The 26,008-nt window shown below is 35.9% G+C and overlaps 1 protein-coding gene across 3 annotated transcripts in view; it reads left to right on the plus strand.

Moving 5' to 3' along the window:
* LOC137250857 (coactosin-like protein) overlaps window positions 1-8,403 on the plus strand; it is an 84,829-nt gene extending 76,426 nt beyond the window's left edge. For all 3 annotated transcript variants that reach the window (XM_067784480.1, XM_067784481.1, XM_067784479.1), the window contains 4 exons: window positions 3,129-3,211; window positions 3,282-3,522; window positions 7,550-7,649; window positions 8,074-8,403. In XM_067784480.1, the coding sequence (XP_067640581.1) occupies window positions 3,129-3,211; window positions 3,282-3,522; window positions 7,550-7,649; window positions 8,074-8,081 (432 nt within the window). In that variant the 3' untranslated portion in view covers window positions 8,082-8,403. The remainder of the gene's footprint in view (window positions 1-3,128; window positions 3,212-3,281; window positions 3,523-7,549; window positions 7,650-8,073) is intronic.
* The last annotated feature ends 17,605 nt before the right edge of the window (window positions 8,404-26,008 follow it).

Below are 26,008 nucleotides of genomic sequence, written 5' to 3' on the forward strand. Positions count from 1 at the left end.
CAGACCATGTCCCTATTTTTCGCAGGCCAAATAACGTAAGTACCTTTCTCAAGTATCTTATTTCATGTTCAGTTTTTGCTTTCCTTTTTTCAACTAACATTTACTAATTCTAGCTCGTAGTAAAAATATTGTGCTACATTTCTTAATTTAAACAAATTAATGCATTTAACATAAAATAAATTAAATATTTAAACCCAAACTAGCTACTAAGAGTTTTCGTTGTTTTCCCACCGATTTCAATTCACAATAATTTGAAAGGTAAGCAAGTTATTTCCAGGACCTGCCCTGTTTTTTGAAATTAAAATCTGTAAGGATGTTGTGCAAAGCTTTTTACGATAAGTCAAAACTAATACGGATTAAACCAATACAGCTTTCTTCTATTCCTAGTCTTCATTTGTGACCTACAAATGATCTGCATATATCTAGAATAACGCATTTATCTACGGCAACTAACCACATTTATGTAGCCACAAATATTATTATTAAACATTTTTATAATATTTCCTTTAAATAATAAATCTTTTATTATTTATCTATTTATATTTGAATCAGAACTGTTAAAAAAAATATTAAGAATCATAACGATCGGGTATTTGTTTTGTTTAGACAAAATATCATTGTTAGTAGCTTTTACTTAAATAAAGAAAAATAATGAAAGGCAAAACTTAGAGGCAAATTACAAAACGTGCTGCAGGGCATTCACATGGGTGCGTGGATAGAGGCACTTGCCTTAAAACCAGGTAGGTGTCCGTTTCACAAAAATAAAAGAAGTCTTGTAATACAAGTGAATTTGTTCTGAGAAATTTTTCTTTTCAGATGAAATTTACTTGTATTACAAGACTTGTATGCTTTGTGAAACGAGCTAGGTAGTGTCGAGTTCAAAACTCAGCTCCTGAAAAGCTAGCTGATGAAGAAGTGAAGTTCAGAAAAATTTCTGAGTAACCATCACCGTGGCAAATTTTGTAATTTTTATCTAACATCAATTACAAAAAAAAAATAACACAAAGCACAAGAAGAAGAGCCTGTCTCGCTAAGTAAATATTTTTTTAATTAATATTGTTTTTAATGATTTAAATTTTTTCATTTAGTTGCAAACCAATTATAATAAATAATTTATAAAATAGTCAAATAATTGTAATCAATTAAATAATTAAAAATTCGCATAATTGTTTTTTTTTTTTGTAGTAATTAACATAACATAACATAAATAACTAATCGTTAGTTTTATGCAAAAGTTAATTATTTTTTTATCGTAGGTTGAACTGGCCGGTCCATGAGAACCTCACATAGACTGAAAAAGTCCGTAGTTTTTTGTTTTGTTTTTTTATCGTAAATAATCATAAAATTTGTTTAAATAATTTTACAATTAAAAGTTATTAAATATTAATATGAACAATTTCTTTGCAGCTAAAAATCATCAATCAAATAAACACATACCATTTGAAAATTAACGCTAGTTACTTGATTATATTTAATTAAGTAACTTTTTATTATTATTTATTCGTTCTTCATTATTCATTATTTTTCAAATGGGGTTATAAATTTTCGAAATACTTTTTAATTGCAAATAACCATAACAATTTTTTTATTAAGTCTTAAATTTTTAGATTTTTTTTTTTTGATCACCAGAGTAATAATCAAATAATATTTAATTACATGATCGGTGTAAACGGTTTATTTGTTTTTTTTTAGCTCTGTAAATTTAGTTATTATTTAAAATTATTTAACTTTTTTTGATGTTTAATCATTTTCTAGGAGGAAATAATCATAATTAATTTTACCTTTAATCTTACAATTAAAAGCAATCAAATAACTTAAAAAAGTAAATAATTTTTTAATTTTTGGATAATATTTAATCATCTAATTACGCGACTATTTTAGATATTTATTCGTTTTACACTTTTTATTATTTTTTAAACGGGATTATAAGATTTTTTGAAAACTTTTTAATTACAAATAACCTTACATTTTTTTTAAGTCTTAAATTTTGAGAGATTTTTTTTTGATAACCAGAATATTAATTTTAATTATTTTGTTTTTTTAATGGTGTATATTTAGTTGTTATTTTAAACTGTTTTATTGCTTTTAACTTTTAATCATATTCTAGTATGAAATAATAATCAATTTTTTTTATAATCTTAAAATTAAATACATTCGAATATTTAAAGCAAAAAAAATAATTGATTATTTGATCAAATTGTATCATATAATTAACATTTAGTTATTATTTTAAATTATTTAACTTTTTTTTATGTTTACTCATTTTCTAGGAGGAAAAAATCATAAATAATTTTACCTTTAATCATACAATCAAATAATTTAAAAAAAGTAAATAATTTTTTGATTTTTAGTTAATATTTAATCATCTAATTATGTGATTATTTTAGATATTTATTCTTTTTTAATTTTTTATTATTTTTTAAACGGGATTATAAAATTTTTAGAATACTTTTTAATTACAAATAACCTTAAAATTTTTATAGATTTTTTTTTGATTACCAGAATAATAGTTTTAATAAATTTTAATTATTTTGTTTTTTAATGGTGTATGTTTAGTTGTTATTTTAAATTGTTTTATTGCTTATAACTTTTCATATATATCATATCCTAGTAGTGAATGATAATAAATATTTTTTTATAATCTTACAATTAAATGCATTCGAATTAAAAAAAAAATTAATAATTGATTATTTGATGAAATTTAACCATCTAATTATGTTTATTTAACTTATTGTTTTTCACTTGTTGATCATTCCAATGCCAAATAATCAGATAATTTTTATTAATTTTCAATGCAATCAAACGTAAACAAATTAAACAATCCTTGAAAAAGAAAATGACAGTAAAATTTAATTTTATTGCAAATTTTGACAGTTCTGATTTAAATTTATAAAATATTTAGGCACTTATTACAAATTATATAATATATATTTTGCAGCAATTAATAATTCTTGTATTTAATTTATTTTACAATATAGCAGAGACCGCTGTACATACCAAATATCGCTACCTGAGGATATGTACATATATCTATATTATATATTCGATATTTTGCACATTTTGCTCTTATTTGAGAATGATTTAAAATATATTGGGAAATACTAAACGTTTAATAATTAAATTTTTAGATGCTCGCGGCAACTGAGCTCGACAAAGACGCCATTCGTGAGGCCTACGAAGATGTGCGCTCTGATCAAACAGACACTGACTGGTAAGTTTTTTTTTTTATTTACCAATTCCCATTACTCGTTGGTTACTAATAGTCTAAAACTATTTTTTAGGGCCGTATTCAAATTCCAAGGTTCCACCATAACTTGTACTGCACGTGGTCAAGGATTTGCTGATTTCCGCGAACAATTTGGTGATAATGACCGCGCCTTTGGTTATATCCGCATACAAATGGGTGATGAGATGTCGAAACGACTGAAATTTGTATTCCTTACGTGGATCGGTCAGTATGTCGGTGTATTGCCACGTGCCAAAATGTCAACGGATAAGGCGCTTGTACGTGAGGTGTTAAGTGTAAGTATTTAGCTGCTATATAGATTCTTGATTTATTTATAAGATTCAAATTTTTATTCTTCTCTGTTCAAGATAACTTCAATCATCAACTCAAGTTTAACTTTGTAAATAATTTGGGCCGTCTCAATGTTTATCTGTATGAGTTTTCCGCATATATGAAGATAATGCAGCAAATACAAGCCCCACGGACTTGTTGGCTAGGCCATGTTATGAGTGTGAACGAAGACGTTCCGGTCACGAATGTATTTCAGTCGACACCACCATTTGGAAGCAGAGGATGGGGAGACCGACACTTAGTTGGGAGAGGCAGGTGGAGGAAGACTTAACCTCTCTTGGCGATCCTAATTGGCGTCAATTCGGGGTAATTGGCGTGACTTGTTAGGAAACCCAAAATCACTTATGCGACTTAACGCAAATTAATGATGACGTCTCGACATAACGCCCGTCATCACTTCTTTACGTTAAATGGGGCCAATTAAATCTAACAACAATAGCGTCACAGTTGTCTTGCGCAAGTGTTCGTACGCAATGTCAGCCTCGATTTTCATCTGCCGACACAGGTCTGGACCAGACAAGGCCTACCCATAGAACCGCTTACGCTGAGCTCCCGGCAGAATCCTTCCACATACCCTCCCGTAAAATTTGTATCCATCCGTGAACAGATTTCTGCCGCATATTAATTCCCCACCCTATTCCTCTCTTTAGAGAATATGGGTGTATAATGTAGCAACTGAGGCGGAAGTCGGCGCTCAGTAGACTGCGTTGGCAAGGACAAAGTTGAAGCCAGTCAGGATGCTAAACTGCCCATGTTTCACAATCCAAGATGCAGGAACCTTTTTGTCGCCCGTGCTGCGGCCATTTTACCCACGATGTTAACGGTGGCATTGTAGAAAATTCCAGCTTATTTAAACTGTCTCATACAGCCAATTAAGCACCCTTGAGAGGTACTCCCAGCATTTGTCCAGCAGAACAACGCAACCGTAGCCTTCCTAGCTCACTACCATAGGCAGTAGGCTGAGCCGTCGCTCAGAGAATGCACTTTTTGCGAGTCACACCTCGAATTGTAGGTCTGGTAGATGGGTTGGGTGAGGCGTGTATCTTTTGACTCCAATTAACTCTAATGTGTTGCTTTGATACCCCAGGTCGTGAGTTACCCAATAAAAAATATGTTTAAAAAATGGAATGCTTAAAAGTCCTGATGGCAGCCCCGTCGCCCTTCCTCGAATACTAGGAGAATTTCCAAAAAACTTAATTCTGCTTCAAAAGTGCGCGCACAGTCGCACAATAAGTGCTGAACCGTTTCCTCCGCCCCTGCAAAATTGGAGCTGCGACATGAGGTATTCCGCTCCAATCCCAGCTGCGTCACATGAGCCCCAATTATAAAGTACTTGGTGATTACAGCACCTAATCAGAATTTATGCCTTCCATTCATTTTAAACACTGCTAAAAAAATAAAAAAAAAAAATAAATGTAAGGCGCGATAACCTCCGAAGAGATCTAAGGCCGAGCTTCTCTTCCAATTTGCGCCGTGCTCCTCTTGATTTTTCCCTACAAATTGGCCGGACGGGACCTACATGTTTTATGCCGACTCCGAACGGCATCTGCAAGGCAGATGAGTTTTCACTGAGAGCTTTTCATGGCAGAAATACAATCGGAGCGCTTGCCAGACACTGCCGAGGGGCGACCCCGCTTAGAAAAATGTTCTTCTAATTGAAAAATCTTATCCGGGAGTTGAACCCAGGGCATACGGCGTGATAGGCGGAGCACGCTACCATCACACCACGGTGGCCGCCACTGCTAAACTCATCTTTAAAACTTAGAAACATTGCATGACTACAGAAATTCAAAGTGCGATCGAGTGCGAAGGAGGTGGTGCTATGCGCATTTTGACAACACGGCCTACGATAGCTGCAATCGGGTGTTTGAGAGAAGAGAGGATCAACGGCCAATCCGAATGTGGATAAACAATCTACTACGTACGAGGATTGGCACAGTACAGATTACGAACAACTAGGGGGTGTCCACAAAGGAACATCCTGTTACCCCTGCTGTAGAGCCTTGTGTAGATGAGCTTCTACAGAGGCTCTCAGAGAATGGATTCTGCTGTCAGAGATACACGGACGACATCGTCATATTTCTAAGAGGCAGCTTTGAGAGCACCATTATTTACATAATGCTAAGCGCATTGAGGTTGGCAAAAGAATGGTGTAGTAGGACTAAGCATCAACTCTAATAAGACAAGCAACTGAAGTGGCCGTACAGAAATAGTTCACCAACCTCCAACTCTTGGCGTTTGTCTGCATTACGGGAACCATGCGAATATGCTCGACGACGACAATGGAGGTGCTGCTCGAGCTAACGCTTATACACATTATAATTGACCGTCAGCCAGGAGCATTTTGTGAAAATTGCTAAATAGGGATTAGGCAGAGGCGAAGTGATACAGTCGCGGAATACGGAAAGAATGATATAGCAGATTACACCCAACCACCTTCCCAGTGATTACCCGGGGAAGTTGATTAAGTGGGAGAAGCATTTCGAAATAGAGCTGGGGAACAAAGGTACGTGGGACACTTCCAAAATAGAATCGCTCCACCATGATCACACTCTTGTACACCGATGGCTCGAAGACGCCAGACAGAATCGAAGCGGGCTCTTCGGTCCCTGATATCCGAGCATTTTCCAAACCGAAATGATCGCCACATAATTATTGTATTGTCAGCGACAGTCAGGTGGCGTTCAAGGCAATACCTTCAATTGAGATTAGATCATCACAGAGGGGTGGATGGAAACGAACAAGCGGACGGGCTGGGCAGAAAGGAAGCGGCCGAAAAGCCAATAGGGCCTGACCCATCATGGCGATAGGGTCCCAGACTATAAGGGAAGAGCTCAGACAAAATTGTACAACTGAAAGCCTTATAAACCCATAATTGACCTCCCAAAAAGCAGCCTTCGAACTTTACAGGACTTAAAAGCCACATACACAAACTGGGTATATGGTCCAATGTAGGTTCTGTGACAGCGAGGATGAGACGGCAGAACACATCCGGCTTGAATGCGACGCAGTGTATATGACGCAAAATGAAAGTAGGCACATACACTCTCTTAAGCCTAACATCATTCTGGAATTCTTCGGGGAACTCGCTTTGGACGAGGCGCAGTATATAACCCAAGAACAATTTATCTAGCTCATGATCATTAAGAAAAAGTTGTTTGTAACTTGGGATTTCCGACCTAGTGGGGACGAGTACTAGTTCTGCCATCTCCGCTTAACTTCTTAGCTTCCTCTGTAACTCTGTAAGAACCCGCTGTTCACGTCACCGCCGCATTTTTGTTGGTTTGGCAAAGTTTGCTATATAAAAAACAAGGACAGAGGAGAGGCGTCAGGATACCGCCCTGCGGCGTCATTCTCTATGAATGTGCTGTGAACTCCATGGCTTCAAGTTCAGCGCTAATCATTCTGTGCAGCTCAGCTGACGCTATCCACTTTACAAAAGGATATTCTCATCTTAGGCCGGGTTTTTCAGTGCGAATTTAAACTCCAGTTAAACTTGTTTAGAGTTTAACCTTGCCACTTCGGCCGCTTAAGCTGAGATGAGCAGCAAAATTTAATGTTATCGAACAAAGTGGCAAGATTTAAACTCTAGTCAACTTTAACTAGAGTTTAAACTCGCACTGAAAAACTAGGCATTAGGGTGTCTTTTATTTCTTCAAGTCTGACATCGTAGAAGGCTTCCTCTATATGCAAGCATGCAGCCAGAGTTACCAGTTTGTTCACAAGGGATGAATCTACTTCAAGCAGCGCATTCCAGTTTAGAGAATTCTGGAGTTAGGGCCCAAACCTCTCTTTTTCGTAGGTTGAAGTATACATATTTTGGCCCATAAATTTATTTCTATTTAGAATTAGTGTTGCGCAGTTATTTTCTGCTGAGTCTTTTTGTAAATTATTGATTAGTTTGCAATAACTTTTCAAAATACGTATGACCACATGTTTTAATTTTTTTTTTTTTTTTTTTTGTTGAAACAGAATTTCGCTGTCGAATTATATGCGGGCGTGGATGACGAACTGGACATTGAACTTTTCCGTGATGCCTTGGAACGCGCGGGAGGAGCCAACTACGGCACTGGTGAGCCAAATTGGTAGAGCGCGAAAACATTGGGTAGAGCAATAAAATTGCATATTGTACTTTAGATTGGCAAACAAAACGAAATTCAAGCATATAATAAAAGCAGAGCAAGAACAACAAAAAACCGAAAACTGCAAAAAATTCGAAACAAAATTAAAAACAAAAATTTACAAGTACAATAACAAATTTCATTGCACAGAGCCAAGCACAGAGCCTTTAGAAGAAAAGACAATGAACAAAAAAATAGTAGACGAAGATAATGAAGAAGAGAAAGAAATAGATGATGATTCAAGATTTTGAAGTGTGTTTGGATCGATAGCGATCGGAGGAGGAGAAAGAGTTTGACGTCTTATGCCAATGAAATCTTTTTATAAAAACAAAATGCCTTATTTACTTACAATCATAAAATTTTAAATCTTTTTAGGTGTTTAAGTGCATACGAGTATGTATTTGGAAACGTGGCAACGCATCAACGAGTCCCTGATTAGTCATTTAAGCCCATTGATTATATATTAAAACATACATACATACTTGTAAGCCATTTTGAATAAAAAAGAGAAACAACTGTATTTTACATGCACACACACATACATACTATGAAACAAATACATACATAGCAATTTTGTTTTTTTGTAGTCAGAAATATAATTTTATTGAAAATCCTTACTAATCCATACATACACACATACATATGATTAAATATATTTGTAAGAAAAAATAATTGCAAATAATGAAGAAAAAAATTGTAAACACAGCATTTGCATTTATTTATTTAGAAATGATAAGATTAGTTTGAACCTTACCATGGTATAAAAAAGGAGGTAGTTACACTCAAAATTTTTTGACGTATTTGGGGATTTTTGAAGTTTCATAATCCTCGTGTTCCAATGGCACGTGAACCAGATACGAATAGAACCATATGGTTCACATTGTTGTTGCATTTGCATGTTAAATCTCTATCCGTATCTGGTTCACGTGTCATTGGAACACGAGGAATGTTTGTTGCTTTGCTGGAAGCGTTGCCATACCGTTACTTTTTAAGGCGAAGTTGTGGTTTTTCGGGATGGAAATTTTCTTCAGGATGAAAGCGCAATGGTCATCTGAGAGAATAATAAATTGCTTCAGCACGATTTATGTGCATTAACCTGGGTCAATTTGTATGGACGAAAGTTAACCTATATCGCGCCATCTATTTTTCGATAGGATTTGCGCTCAGGAAAAAAAAGTTCCACTACGCATACCAAAAAAAAATAATTTTCGAGCCTGCAAAAAAAAAACGACCAAAACACTCCCCAAAACCCAAAAAATATTTTTTTTTCTTCAAAAAACTGTTGTAAAAACGTTGGCGATAACAGTTTTTTGAAAAAAATATTTTTTGGGTTTTGGGGAGTGTTTTGGTCGTTTTTTTTCGTCATTTTTTTTTTGCAGGCTCGAAAATTATTTTTTTTGGTATGCGTAGTGGAACTTTTTTTTCCTGAGCCCAAATCCTATCCAAAAATCGATGGCGCGATATAGGTTAATAAATCGACCCAGTCTAATGTGCATACATATCTATTCAGAATACAGTAAAACATGCAATTTTATTAAAAAATAATGGATAATGACTCATAAATTGGTTAATGATTCATATCTTTATGGCAGCTTGACCCCTAGACAGAAAAAAATACACGAAAAATCCTGTTGTTCTAATATGGCCCTATTATCATGCCTCTACAGTGGATATTACCCAAGGCATATTGAGAAAATGTGTACTGCCGAAATCTGCAGTGAATGGTAGGTGTTTAATTTGTTACGTTTCTGGGACGCCATGGCAATGCTAAAAGGGCACAGAATGTGTATATGCGGGGCTGGTCCCAAGGTGTTCATCGGTGCAATGGGAAAAAGAACTCTCATAACTAGTGGCTAACCTGCAGAGCTACAAAGCAATGTTCTCCTTAAAAAATGGTCTAACAATTCCCTCCTCAAGCGCTACGCTTGAATTATACAATAAATAAACAAGTAAGGAAGGCTAAGTTCGGGTGTAACCGAACATTACATACTCAGCTGAGAGCTTTGGAGACAAAATAAGGGAAAATCACCATGTAGGGAAATGAACCAAGGGTAACCCTGGAATGTTATGTTCCAAAGTTATATTTTGCGTCAAAAAACCAATCCAATCACCATGTTTCATCCCTTTTTTCGTATTTGGTATAGAGATATACGCCGCTGATAAACGCCGCCGCCGCCGCCGCCGCCGATTAGAGTCGTTTTTCGCAAGCCGCCGCCGAATGTCAAAAATATCGGCGCGGCGGCGGCGGCAGCGGCGTCCGGCGCGTTAACGTTTCAAGGTGTTTCTCTGATGTAGCTCAGCAGCATAGCGCGACAAAAGCATCCGTTGGAAAGTCTTCGGAGCTACACCTAGAGCTTCTAGGAAAGTGACGTCAACGAAGGTATGAGTTCGAAGTCGCAGTCCTATAGCTTCTGCGCTGGCATATGGTGTGAGGGTCAGGAGGCGTGGTAGAGACTGGTGATTGGGATTGCTACTGTTCGCACATCGGGAATAGCTCTTAAAAACAACCGAAACAACTGGAGGCGCCCTATGCCACGAGAGTCATGAGTATTAAAAGACATTTAATAGCAACCGTAAGTCGCCTTTGTGCGTGGCCACCAAGGAGTCACGAATGATTTAAAGGAATTGTGTTCGCGACGATTATTAGGAGTTAACCCTAGGTGAAATACGCTTTGCACGAGATATACAGACAAAAGTGTGACTATTTTATGTATCTCTATTTCTTTTCAGCAGACGCAGCAGTACCAATTCCAAAGACCGGGCTTAGGTTCGAAGCCTCTCTAGAGTAAGCGAACGAGGGACAATCCCTCAGCAAGGAGCTACTCCTGAAAATTTTTGAACGGTCTGCGAGATCTTGAGGCAAAAACCCCGGATCTTTCCGGAATGACCAACAAGTTGATTTCCTTAAATACATACAATCAAAACCTTTCCTAAATATAATTTTTTAAATAGAAAAATCGAGCTTTTTAAAGTAAGAACACCGGCGTACACCGGCGCGTCGCCGCTAAATTGATCGGCGTAAATCTCTATTTTGGTATAGAATTATAGCATTTTTTTCATTTTTCGAAATTCTCGATATCGAAAAAGTGGGCGTGGTCATAGTCGCATTTCGCCGATTTTTAATTCCAAGATAAAGTGAGTTCAGATAAGTCGTGGACTAAGTTTAGTAAAGATATATCGATTTTTGCTCAAGTTATCGTGTTAACGGCTGAGCGGAAAGACAGACGGTTGACTGTGTATAAAAACTGCTTCAACCGATTTCGCCCATTTTCACAGAAAACAGTTATCGTCATAGAATCGATGCCCCTACCAAATTTCACACTGGAGCTGAATGTTGACATAATTTACTTATATACTGTAAAGATATTCAATTTTTTGTTAAAATTTGAGTTTTAAAATAATTTTTTTTTTCTAAGTGGGCGTGTTCGTTATCCGATTTTGCTAATTTTTATTTAGACCACATATAGTAATAGGAGTAACGTTCCTGCCAAATTTCATCATGATAAAGATATTTAACGACCGCCAAATTACAGCTTGCAAAAGTTTTAAATTACCTTCTTTTAAAAGTGGGCGGTGCCACGCCCATTGTCCAAAATTTTACTAATTTTTTATTCTGTGTCATACGGTCAACCCACCTACCAAGTTACATCGCTTTGAATTCGGTTTTTCGAAATTTTCGATATCGAAAAAGTGGGCGTGGTTATAGTCCGATTTCATTCATTTTTAATAGCGATCTGAGATGAGTGCCCAGGAACTTACATAGAAAATTTCAGTAAGATACCTTAAAATTTACTCAAGTTACCGTGTTTACGAACGGACGGACGGACATGTCTAAATGAATTTCTTTTGCCCAGATCTTTTTGATATATCTATCTCGATTAGTTTATGCCGTTACGGATTACCGTTATGCGTTCGGGAGCGCAAAAAACGTATTAAAAACCCTTTTTCTATGCTGATATTTCGTATTAAAATATTTCCAACCGCTAATTTTTATTTTTTATTTAAAGTAATTTTATGAAAGTAATTTTGTCGTATCCGTTAATATGAAATCCATCAATATTAGAAAATTAGTAGCATTTTTTCAATCTGGTAGCTTGTTTTTGGTGAAATTGTCATTGTCCCCGCAAAATTGAAGTGGCTAACGTCACACTAACGCCCGATTCTAGTGTGGTAACAACATTCTTCACCACGGTAACGAAATCATATGGCAACTTTTACAACCTTTTTTTATTCTACCCGCGAAAGTAGCCGGATGATTTTTTACCCACAAAAGTAGGTGGTTACATCGAAATAACCACACCAGCTGTTGTTTAGAAAAAGGCAAAACTAAAAAATAAAGAATTGTAAGCGCAAATAAGTAAAGATAATAGTAAAAAAGTGTTGCCTCTTGCTATACATATTTTTTTTACATTATGTACTTTCACAGAATAAATTACAATATACCTATGTAGAAACTTATCGTGCATAATTATGCATATACACATCGTCCCGTTTATTCGTTAACCCCACAAGTGAGACATTTTCGGTAAAGCGAACACGGTTGCCACACCACGTTTTCATTTGGGACCAAAACTCACCAAAAAAAGGACCAAATTTTTTGTTTTATTTTATTAGTATAAAATACAAAATTTTAGGATGTTTCCATATAAAATCTTACTAAATATAATGAAGACATTCTTTTAATTCAAGCTGAACAAACAAATATATGTGCATGCAACCAAAAATGGTACTATATTTTGACATAGGATAAGTCTATGTCTTCCACCAATATGTTATAGTCGCAAGTATTCTCTAATAGTCGAAAGAAAAAACCATTGCGAATTCTTTGCACATCTATTTTAAATTTTTTTTTTTTTAGATATAGTTATCTCTACATATAAAATAGGATGTATGTACGTACCGGCTCCGACGAGATATTTGAACCTTTAAAGCTGATCTGCAAACGGCAAAGCCAATTCCCAGGTACAGGGAACAAACACGTAGCCAAAAAAAACACAAAAATAAACGCGCAAGGTCAACAAGAGCACACCAAAAACAAAAAGGCGAAGATCACTGACTTCAACCTGCCACAATCAACCGCACCGGTCTCCAAGGCATAAAAACAGGTACATAAAAAGCAATCCTAATGCATTTATAACCACACAGGAACGCTACACAAAACAACCGCATTTGGTATCATCTACGCCAATACCTGAATGTAATATAAATACTGCACAACTGATAACAAATCAGAACGATCAACGACACTTAAGATGGCAGCAAAACAATCATCAACTATTCACCCTGTCGGAAAATCAACAACACAAAGCAGTTTAGTTATAACCGTACCAAGAACGGAGCTTTTTGACATTTGGGTTCAACATTCGAAGGAAACCAGATATAAAGAATTATTGAGTTTTGTTTTACTTAGGTACGATTTAAGCGAAGCAGCCGAGTATTCGATAAAAAGTTTAAGCTTACAAATATCGGCATATTCGTCGAAGCTGGATCAAAAGTGGAACACTTCTTGAAGCCATAAGGAACGATTTTTGAATAAAAACTCGGAGTGGCTTTCGGGTCCAGACTTCACATTTACAATAACGGGGGATTCAAAGTTGCCATCAGACCAACGAACCACTTCTTCAGGTAACCCCGGCCCCGGAATACGAAGGAAGGACTTTGTTAGCTGCAGTGAAAAAACCAAACGGCGTCGAGTGGATGACCTCTTGCAATCTAGAAGTCCTGGTGAGTTACTTTATGCGGCAGAAGTATCAACGCGTATGTCCGGCAACAGAAATGTTGCTAACATTATACAAAAATCATAGGAAACCACTCAAATATCCGGCAAAAAGATGGCATGTGAGCCAGATGCAAGATGTTTGAGCAATGTAGAAGCTTTAGCATACTACGTAGATAGAAAGCCGACGACTCATGGGTACAAAACGACTCGAAAGTGGAGCATCAAGTCAGGCCATAAGGTGTATCCATCATTTTATAGTCTAAGAAAAGCTAAGGCAGAATGCTATCCAAATGAAATTGATGTGGGTGAAACACGTGCGGAAATTAAAGTCCAGTCCGTATTAGATAAAACTGTTGAGCGTTTAGTTTTAGCAAATCACGAAGTTTTTGTTAGTTTATTACCTACAAACTTGACGTATACTTTAATCAGCAAGTAGGGTTGCGATGAATGCTCTGGCCATAGCACATATAAGCAAAAGTTTACATGCAGTTCTGACACTGATGAGTTTTTGTTTATATTTTCTTTCGTTCCTCTTCAATTACAGGATGAAAAAGGTAACATTGTTTGGCAGAATCCTCGACCTTCTTCTATCATGTATTGTCGTCCAATTAAATTTATTTTTCTAAGGAAACAAAAGATTTTATTGTTTTTGAAACGAACAAACTTTTAGAGGAGATAAATGCGTTGTTGCCAACAAAGTACATGCTCGAAGAATACGAAGTTTCCGTAAATCACAATATGCTTCTAACAATGATTGACGGAAAAGTTTGCAATGCTTTGACTGAAACTTTTTCCGCACAAAAGTGTTATATTTGTGGTGCCACTCGAAAAGATATGAATAATGAGTTACGGGACTTTACGCCTAACCGAGATAATCTTGGTTTTGGTTTGTCTACTCTCCATGCATAGATAAGATGTTTTGAATGCTTGCTTCACAAAAGTTATCGCCTCGAAGTAAAAAAAATGGCAGCTTAGGAATGAGGCAGATAAAGAGAGTGTAAAGCTACGTTCCAACGAAATCCAGAATAAATTTAAAAGTGTACTTGGATTGATAAACCAAAACCAGGTTTCGGCAATACCAATGACGGCAACACTGCTCGTAGGTTTTTCGAAAATTCTGAGGCTAGTGCTGAGATTACGGAATTGGATGTAACGCTCATCAAAAGATTCGACACTCCTTCGCGCATTAGCATCTGGGTAAATATAAATATCAAAAGATTTGAAAAATTTGCGGTCGAGACTAAAAAACTATACATAGATCTCTATCCATGGTTTAATATGCCTGTTACAGTTCATAAAATCTTAGTGCATAGTACTGATATTATAAAATCAGCAATTTTACCTATTGGTCAACTTTCTGAGGAAGCACAGGAAGCCCGTAACAAAGATTTGAGACGATTCAGGGTTGATAACACATAAAAGCAGTCGCGTGAAGCCATGAATAGAGATCTTATGAATATGTTGCTTATAACATCGGATCCTTTAGTTAACAGTTTTAGGGAGATACCTAAGAAAACATTTAAAAGTCTGACTTCAGAAGTCTTAAATTTACTGTCCCCCGATAATATTGAGGAGTCAATAAATACCCCAGTTGTTTCAAGCTTTCACAGGAGTGTTGCTGATGCTCATGGCTATTCCACAAGTGACTCATCGAATGAAAGTGATGATAGCGAATAATAACATAATTATAAAAGATAACCTACCCTATACCTTTTTGTTGGATCAGGTTTTATTTAATTTAAATCTATTGGATTTTCTACTTTGTATGATACTTTACTTTTAAATTTTTTTAATAAGTAATTTTCACATAATTAATTTAGATATTTACATTGTTATTATTATTATTGTAATTCACTTTTACATTCCTGACTGGTACTATAAAATAATTTTGTAAAAATTGTAGTGCCAGGATAAATACTCAAATAAATACTTGTAAAATTTTAATTATGTAGATGCGCCGAAAATTATATGATTTTCACCCATTACGCAATGACATCCACTTAGACTGCTTATGATTTCGAGGGCGGCATCTTTGGCCGAATAGTCGCTCCCTAACGTTTCAAGGTGTTTCTCTGATGTAGCTCGGCAGCATAGCGCGACAAAAGCATCCGTTGAAAGTCTTCGGAGCTACACCTAGAGCTTCTAGGAAAGTGACGTCAACGAAGGTATGAGTTCGAAGTCGCAGTCCTATAGCTTCTGCGCTGGCATATGGTGTGAGGGTCAAGAGGCGTGGTAGAGACTGGTGATTGGGATTGCTACTGTTCGCACATCAGGAATAGCTCTTAAAAACAGCCGAAACAACTGGAGGCGCCCTATGCCACGAGAGTCATGAGTATTAAAAGACATTTAATAGCAACCGTAAGTCGCCTTTGTGCGTGGCCACCAAGGAGTCACGAATGATTTAAAGGAATTGTGTTCGCGACGATTATTAGGAGTTAACCCCAGGTGAAATACGCTTTGCACGAGATATACAGACAAAAGTGTGACTATTTTATGTATCTCTGTTTCTTTTCAGCAGACGCAGCAGTACCAATTCCAAAGACCGGGCTTAGGTTCGAAGCCTCTCTAGAGTAAGCGAACGAGGGACAATCCCTCAGCAAGGAGCTACTCCTGAAAATTTTTGAACGGTCTGCGAGATCTTGAGGCAAAAACCCCGGATCTTTCCGGAATGACCAACAAGTTGATTTCCTTAAATACATACAATCAAAACCTTTCCTAAATATAATTTTTTTAAATAGAAAAATCAAGCTTTTTAAAGTAAGAACACCGGCGTACACCGGCGCGCCGCCCACGCCGCCACCGCCGGTATATAATAGAGCCTACGCCGCCGCCGCCGCTAAAGTGATCGGTGTAAATCTCTATTTTGGTATAGAATTATAGCATTTTTTTCATTTTTCGAAATTCTCGATATCGAAAAAGTGGGCGTGGTCATAGTCGCATTTCGCCGATTTTTAATTCCAAGATAAAGTGAGTTCAGATAAGTCGTGGACTAAGTTTAGTAAAGATATATCGATTTTTGCTCAAGTTATCGTGTTAACGGCTGAGCGGAAAGACAGACGGTTGACTGTGTATAAAAACTGCTTCAACCGATTTCGCCCATTTTCACAGAAAACAGTTATCGTCATAGAATCTATGCCCCTACCAAATTTCACAATGGAGCTGAATGTTGACATAATTTACTTATATACTGTAAAGATATTCAATTTTTTGTTAAAATTTGAGTTTTAAAATAATTTTTTTTTTTCTAAGTGGGCGTGTTCGTTATCCGATTTTGCTAATTTTTATTTAGACCACATATAGTAATAGGAGTAACGTTCCTGCCAAATTTCATCATGATATCTTTAACGACCGCCAAATTACAGCTTGCAAAAGTTTTAAATTACCTTCTTTTAAAAGTGGGCGGTGCCACGCCCATTGTCCAAAATTTTACTAATTTTTTATTCTGTGTCATACGGTCAACCCACCTACCAAGTTACATCGCTTTGAATTCGGTTTTTCGAAATTTTCGATATCGAAAAAGTGGGCGTGGTTATAGTCCGATTTCGTTCATTTTTAATAGCGATCTGAGATGAGTGCCCAGGAACTTACATAGAAAATTTCAGTAAGATACCTTAAAATTTACTCAAGTTACCGTGTTTACGAACGGACGGACGGACATGTCTAAATGAATTTCTTTTGCCCAGATCTTTTTGATATATCTATCTCGATTAGTTTATGCCGTTACGGATTACCGTTATGCGTTCGGGAGCGCAAAAAACGTATTAAAAACCTTTTTTCTATGCTGATATTTCGTATTAAAATATTTCCAACCGCTAATTTTTATTTTTTATTTAAAATAACTATGAAAGTAATTTTGTCGTATCCGTTAATATGAAATCCATCAATATTAGAAAATTAGTAGCATTTTTTCAATCTGGTAGCTTGTTTTTGGTGAAATTGTCATTGTCCCCGCAAAAGTGAAGTGGCTAACGTCACACTAACGCCCGATTCTAGTGTGGTAACAACATTCTTCACCACGGTAACGAAATCATATGGCAACTTTTACAACCTTTTTTTATTCTACCCGCGAAAGTAGCCGGATGATTTTTTACCCACAAAAGTAGGTGGTTACATCGAAATAACCACACCAGCTGTTGTTTAGAAAAAGGCAAAACTAAAAAATAAAGAATTGTAAGCGCAAATAAGTAAAGATAATAGTAAAAAAGTGTTGCCTCTTGCTATACATATTTTTTTTACATTATGTACTTTCACAGAATAAATTACAATATACCTATGTAGAAACTTATCGTGCATAATATGCATATACACATCGTCCCGTTTATATGGGACCAAAACTCACCGAAAAAAGGACCAAATTTTTTGTTTTATTTTATTAGTATAAAATACAAAATTTTAGGATGTTTCCATATAAAATCTTACTAAATATAATGAAGACTTTCTTTTAATTCAAGCTGAACAAACAAATATATGTGCATGCAACCAAAAATGGTACTATATTTTGACATAGGATAAGTCTATGTCTTCCACCAATCAAACGTTCTGGTGTTGCCGAACTATGTATGTGGAAAACTCAGTAAATTATAAATGAAGCTAGGCAATTTTGTTAGCACTATTTTTATAGATCCTTACTTTTTCCAGAACCGTTTAAACTTCATATCAGAGCCTAGATTCAGTAAGTGTGAGTTTTGATCCCAGGCCTCAGGGGTTCTGCTAGCACCTACGGGAATAATTTTATACAAAGCATTTCTGCCGAAATCAAATCTCTTTTGCTTTTGCTTCCTTTTGTCTTCGAGTTAAAATATTTCTTGTGCCAAGATGTTTAGTTTCCAATCATACCTTGCGTGGCTTAACACCGCAATAGTCCTGGAATTCATTGAACTCATTGAGCTGGGTGAGAAAGATTTAAATATCAAAGTGCCAAACGAGAAGTAATGCATAGAATTTCTTTGTATAAGTTTTGATAAGTGTTATGCTCACGGCAGAGTGCTCGCTATAAGCTATCCTAGGCGAGAAGCAATTTTTATTTTCATATATTTTACATAGTGTTGTATAAAGGCTTGGTTTCCTCCAAAAGCGGTACCGCTATGTACGACCGCTAAAGAGCGGCCGCTATACTCACCGTTTCTAGCGGCAACGCCTTGTTGGAAACTATGAACTGTTACGGCAGACGAGTTGCAAAAGTTAATTTTACATTTTTTCATGTTTTTTTTTAGTTTTTTTTAACTTTTTCTTTTAAAAAACTTATAAGAAATTTCAATTCAAAAATGTTGTTTATTTTATAAATAATTTGAAATATTTGACAAAATATTCACCGCTTTGACAACAGCGCACAGTGTTTCGTGTAGAACAAGCTAGCTGGACAAAAACAAAGTTCTTATTCCAAGAAAAGTGTAATGAGAAATGAAAGAAAACAAACAAAATAACGGGATTTTTGCTTTTTTTTGATATTTTTGCTCATATATATTGAGTAATTGAAGTAAGAAGGCAGGAGTGGCCGTAAAATGCATTGATTAATTTGCGAAATTCTTGTTGAATATTAAGCTTCATATTTCTTTTAAGTGAACACTTTTATATAATTTTTATTTTTTATTTAAAATAACTATGAAAGTAATTTAGTCGTATCCGTTAATATGAAATCCATCAATATTAGAAAATTAGTAGCATTTTTTCAATCTGGTAGCTTGTTTTTGGTGAAATTGTCATTGTCCCCGCAAAAGTGATGTGGCTAACGTCACACTAACGCCCCTATTCTAGTGTGGTAACAACATTCTTCACCACGGTAACGAAATCATATGGCAACTTTTACACCCTTTTGGTATTCTACCCGCAAAAGTAGCCGGATGATTTTTTACCCACAAAAGTAGGTGGTTACATCGAAATAACCACACCAGCTGTTGTTTAGAAAAAGGCAAAACTAAAAAATAAAGAATTGTAAGCGCAAATAAGTAAAGATAATAGTAAAAAAGGGTTGCCTCTTGCTATACATATTTTTTTACATTATGTACATTCACAGAATAAATTACAATATACCTATGTAGAAACTTATCGTGCATAATATGCATATACACATCGTCCCGTTTATTTGGGACCAAAACTCACCGAAAAAAGGACCAAATTTTTTGTTTTATTTTATTAGTATAAAATACAAAATTTTAGGATGTTTCCATATAAAATCTTACTAAATATAATGAAGACATTCTTTTAATTCAAGCTGAACAAACAAATATATGTGCATGCAACCAAAAATGGTACTATATTTTGACATAGGATGAGTCTATGTCTTCCACCAATATGTTATAGTCGCAAGTATTCTCTAATAGTCGAAAGAAAAAACCATTGCGAATTCTTTGCACATCTATTTAAAAATTTTTTTTTTTTAGATATAGTTATCTCTACATATAAAATAGGATGTATGTACGTACCGGCTCCGACGAGATATTTGAACCTTTAAAGCTGATCTGCAAACGGCAAAGCTAATTCCCAGGTACAGGGAACAAACACGTAGCCAAAAAAAACACAAAAATAAACGCGCAAGGTCAACAAGAGCACACCAAAAGCAAAAAGGCGAAGATCACTGACTTCAACCTGCCACAATCAACCGCACCAGTCCCCAAGGCATAAAAACAGGTACATACAAAGCAATCCTAATGCATTTATAACCACACAGGAACGCTACACAAAACAACCGCATTTGGTATCATCTACGCCAATACCTGAATGTAATATAAATACTGCACAACTGATAACAAATCAGAACGATCAACGACACTTAAGATGGCAGCAAAACAATCATCAACTATTCACCCTGTCGGAAAATCAACAACACAAAGCAGTTTAGTTATAACCGTACCAAGAACGGAGCTTTTTGACATTTGGGTTCAACATTCGAAGGAAACCAGATATAAAGAATTATTGAGTTTTGTTTTACTTAGGTACGATTTAAGCGAAGCAGCCGAGTATTCGATAAAAAGTTTAAGCTTACAAATATCGGCATATTCGTCGAAGCTGGATCAAAAGTGGAACACTTCTGGAAGCCATAAGGAACGATTTTTGAATAAAAACTCGGAGTGGCTTTCGGGTCCAGACTTCACATTTACAATAACGGGGAATTCAAAGTTGCCATCAGACCAACGAACCACTTCTTCAGGTAACCCCGGCCCCGGAATACGAAGGAAGGACTTTGTTAGCTGCAGTGAAAAAACCAAACGGCGTCGAGTGGATGACCTCTTGCAATCTAGAAGTCCTGGTGAGTTACTTTATGCGGCAGAAGTATCAACGCGTATGTCCGGCAACAGAAATGTTGCTAACATTATACAAAAATCATAGGAAACCACTCAAATATCCGGCAAAAAGATGACATGTGAGCCAGATGCAAGATGTTTGAGCAATGTAGAAGCTTTAGCATACTACGTAGATAGAAAGCCGACGACTCATGGGTACAAAACGACTCGAAAGTGGAGCATCAAGTCAGGCCATAAGGTTTATCCATCATTTTATAGTCTAAGAAAAGCTAAGGCAGAATGCTATCCAAAAGAAATTGATGTGGGTGAAACACGTGCGGAAATTAAAGTCCAGTCCGTATTAGATAAAACTGTTGAGCGTTTAGTTTTAGCAAATCACGAAGTTTTTGTTAGTTTATTACCTACAAACTTGACGTATACTTTAATCAGCAAGTAGGGTTGCGATGAATGCTCTGGCCATAGCACATATAAGCAAAAGTTTACATGCAGTTCTGACACTGATGAGTTTTTGTTTATATTTTCTTTCGTTCCTCTTCAATTACAGGATGAAAAAGGTAACATTGTTTGGCAGAATCCTCGACCTTCTTCTATCATGTATTGTCGTCCAATTAAATTTATTTTTTCTAAGGAAACAAAAGATTTTATTGTTTTTGAAACGAACAAACTTTTAGAGGAGATAAATGCGTTGTTGCCAACAAAGTACATGCTCGAAGAATACGAAGTTTCCGTAAATCACAATATGCTTCTAACAATGATTGACGGAAAAGTTTGCAATGCTTTGACTGAAACTTTTTCCGCACAAAAGTGTTATATTTGTGGTGCCACTCGAAAAGATATGAATAATGAGTTACGGGACTTTACGCCTAACCGAGATAATCTTGGTTTTGGTTTGTCTACTCTCCATGCATAGATAAGATGTTTTGAATGCTTGCTTCACAAAAGTTATCGCCTCGAAGTAAAAAAATGGCAGCTTAGGAATGAGGCAGATAAAGAGAGTGTAAAGCTACGTTCCAACGAAATCCAGAATAAATTTAAAAGTGTACTTGGATTGATAAACCAAAACCAGGTTTCGGCAATACCAATGACGCCAACACTGCTCGTAGGTTTTTCGAAAATTCTGAGGCTAGTGCTGAGATTACGGAATTGGATGTAACGCTCATCAAAAGATTCGACACTCCTTCGCGCATTAGCATCTGGGTAAATATAAATATCAAAAGATTTGAAAAATTTGCGGTCGAGACTAAAAAACTATACATAGATCTCTATCCATGGTTTAATATGCCTGTTACAGTTCATAAAATCTTAGTGCATAGTACTGATATTATAAAATCAGCAATTTTACCTATTGGTCAACTTTCTGAGGAAGCACAGGAAGCCCGTAACAAAGATTTGAGACGATTCAGGGTTGATAACACATAAAAGCAGTCGCGTGAAGCCATGAATAGAGATCTTATGAATATGTTGCTTATAACATCGGATCCTTTAGTTAACAGTTTTAGGGAGATACCTAAGAAAACATTTAAAAGTCTGACTTCAGAAGTCTTAAATTTACTGTCCCCCGATAATATTGAGGAGTCAATAAATACCCCAGTTGTTTCAAGCTTTCACAGGAGTGTTGCTGATGCTCATGGCTATTCCACAAGTGACTCATCGAATGAAAGTGATGATAGCGAATAATAACATAATTATAAAAGATAACCTACCCTATACCTTTTTGTTGGATCAGGTTTTATTTAATTTAAATCTATTGGATTTTCTACTTTGTATGATACTTTACTTTTAAATTTTTTTAATAAGTAATTTTCACATAATTAATTTAGATATTTACATTGTTATTATTATTATTGTAATTCACTTTTACATTCCTGACTGGTACTATAAAATAATTTTGTAAAAATTGTAGTGCCAGGATAAATACTCAAATAAATACTTGTAAAATTTTAATTATGTAGATGCGCCGAAAATTATATGATTTTCACCCATTACGCAATGACATCCACTTAGACTGCTTATGATTTCGAGGGCGGCATCTTTGGCCGAATAGTCGCTCCCTAACGTTTCAAGGTGTTTCTCTGATGTAGCTCGGCAGCATAGCGCGACAAAAGCATCCGTTGGAAAGTCTTCGGAGCTACACCTAGAGCTTCTAGGAAAGTGACGTCAACGAAGGTATGAGTTCGAAGTCGCAATCCTATAGCTTCTGCGCTGGCATATGGTGTGAGGGTCAAGAGGCGTGGTAGAGACTGGTGATTGGGATTGCTACTGTTCGCACATCAGGAATAGCTCTTAAAAACAGCCGAAACAACTGGAGGCGCCCTATGCCACGAGAGTCATGAGTATTAAAAGACATTTAATAGCAACCGTAAGTCGCCTTTGTGCGTGGCCAAGGAGGAGTCACGAATGATTTAAAGGAATTGTGTTCGCGACGATTATTAGGAGTTAACCCTAGGTGAAATACGCTTTGCACGAGATATACAGACAAAAGTGTGACTATTTTATGTATCTCTGTTTCTTTCCAGCAGACGCAGCAGTACCAATTCCAAAGACCGGGCTTAGGTTCGAAGCCTCTCTAGAGTAAGCGAACGAGGGACAATCCCTCAGCAAGGAGCTACTCCTGAAAATTTTTGAACGGTCTGCGAGATCTTGAGGCAAAAACCCCGGATCTTTCCGGAATGACCAACAAGTTGATTTCCTTAAATACATACAATCAAAACCTTTCCTAAATATAATTTTTTTAAATAGAAAAATCAAGCTTTTTAAAGTAAGAACACCGGCGCGCCGCCCACGCCGCCACCGCCGGTATATAATAGAGCCTACGCCGCCGCCGCCGCTAAAGTGATCGGCGTAAATCTCTATTTTGGTATAGAATTATAGCATTTTTTTTCATTTTTCGAAATTCTCGATATCGAAAAAGTGGGCGTGGTCATAGTCGCATTTCGCCGATTTTTAATTCCAAGATAAAGTGAGTTCAGATAAGTCGTGGACTAAGTTTAGTAAAGATATATCGATTTTTGCTCAAGTTATCGTGTTAACGGCTGAGCGGAAAGACAGACGGTTGACTGTGTATAAAAACTTCTTCAACCGATTTCGCCCATTTTCACAGAAAACAGTTATCGTCATAGAATCTATGCCCCTACCAAATTTCACAATGGAGCTGAATGTTGACATAATTTACTTATATACTGTAAAGATATTCAATTTTTTGTTAAAATTTGAGTTTTAAAATATTTTTTTTTTTTCTAAGTGGGCGTGTTCGTTATCCGATTTTGCTAATTTTTATTTAGACCACATATAGTAATAGGAGTAACGTTCCTGCCAAATTTCATCATGATATCTTTAACGACCGCCAAATTACAGCTTGCAAAAGTTTTAAATTACCTTCTTTTAAAAGTGGGCGGTGCCACGCCCATTGTCCAAAATTTTACTAATTTTTTATTCTGTGTCATACGGTCAACCCACCTACCAAGTTACATCGCTTTGAATTCGGTTTTTCGAAATTTTCGATATCGAAAAAGTGGGCGTGGTTATAGTCCGATTTCGTTCATTTTTAATAGCGATCTGAGATGAGTGCCCAGGAACTTACATAGAAAATTTCAGTAAGATACCTTAAAATTTACTCAGTTTACCGTGTTTACGAACGGACGGACGGACATGTCTAAATGAATTTCTTTTGCCCAGATCTTTTTGATATATCTATCTCGATTAGTTTATGCCGTTACGGATTACCGTTATGCGTTCGGGAGCGCAAAAAACGTATTAAAAACCTTTTTTCTATGCTGATATTTCGTATTAAAATATTTCCAACCGCTAATTTTTATTTTTTATTTAAAATAACTATGAAAGTAATTTTGTCGTATCCGTTAATATGAAATCCATCAATATTAGAAAATTAGTAGCATTTTTTCAATCTGGTAGCTTGTTTTTGGTGAAATTGTCATTGTCCCCGCAAAAGTGAAGTGGCTAACGTCACACTAAAGCCCGATTCTAGTGTGGTAACAACATTCTTCACCACGGTAACGAAATCATATGGCAACTTTTACAACCTTTTTTTATTCTACCCGCGAAAGTAGCCGGATGATTTTTTACCCACAAAAGTAGGTGGTTACATCGAAATAACCACACCAGCTGTTGTTTAGAAAAAGGCAAAACTAAAAAATAAAGAATTGTAAGCGCAAATAAGTAAAGATAATAGTAAAAAAGTGTTGCCTCTTGCTATACATATTTTTTTTACATTATGTACTTTCACAGAATAAATTACAATATACCTATGTAGAAACTTATCGTGCATAATATGCATATACACATCGTCCCGTTTATATGGGACCAAAACTCACCGAAAAAAGGACCAAATTTTTTGTTTTATTTTATTAGTATAAAATACAAAATTTTAGGATGTTTCCATATAAAATCTTACTAAATATAATGAAGACTTTCTTTTAATTCAAGCTGAACAAACAAATATATGTGCATGCAACCAAAAATGGTACTATATTTTGACATAGGATAAGTCTATGTCTTCCACCAATCAAACGTTCTGGTGTTGCCGAACTATGTATGTGGAAAACTCAGTAAATTATAAATGAAGCTAGGCAATTTTGTTAGCACTATTTTTATAGATCCTTACTTTTTCCAGAACCGTTTAAACTTCATATCAGAGCCTAGATTCCGTAAGTGTGAGTTTTGATCCCAGGCCTCAGGGGTTCTGCTAGCACCTACGGGAATAATTTTATACAAAGCATTTCTTCCGAAATCAAATCTCTTTTGCTTTTGCTTCCTTTTGTCTTCGAGTTAAAATATTTCTTGTGCCAAGATGCTTAGTTTCCAATCATACCTTGCGTGGCTTAACACCGCAATAGTCCTGGAATTCATTGAACTCATTGAGCTGGGTGAGAAAGATTTAAATATCAAAGTGCCAAACGAGAAGTAATGCATAGAATTTCTTTGTATAAGTTTTGATAAGTGTTATGCTCACGGCAGAGTGCTCGCTATAAGCTATCCTAGGCGAGAAGCAATTTTTATTTTCATATATTTTACATAGTGTTGTATAAAGGCTTGGTTTCCTCCAAAAGCGGTACCGCTATGTACGACCGCTAAAGAGCGGCCGCTATACTCACCGTTTCTAGCGGCAACGCCTTGTTGGAAACTATGAACTGTTACGGCAGACGAGTTGCAAAAGTTAATTTTACATTTTTTCATGTTTTTTTTTAGTTTTTTTTTTAATTTTTCTTTTAAAAAACTTATAAGAAATTTCAATTCAAAAATGTTGTTTATTTTATAAATAATTTGAAATATTTGACAAAATATTCACCGCTTTGACAACAGCGCACAGTGTTTCGTGTAGAACAAGCTAGCT

The sequence above is a fragment of the Eurosta solidaginis genome, chromosome 4 (genome assembly GCF_040869045.1).
Source record: "Eurosta solidaginis isolate ZX-2024a chromosome 4, ASM4086904v1, whole genome shotgun sequence".
NCBI classification, from domain to species: domain Eukaryota; kingdom Metazoa; phylum Arthropoda; class Insecta; order Diptera; family Tephritidae; genus Eurosta; species Eurosta solidaginis.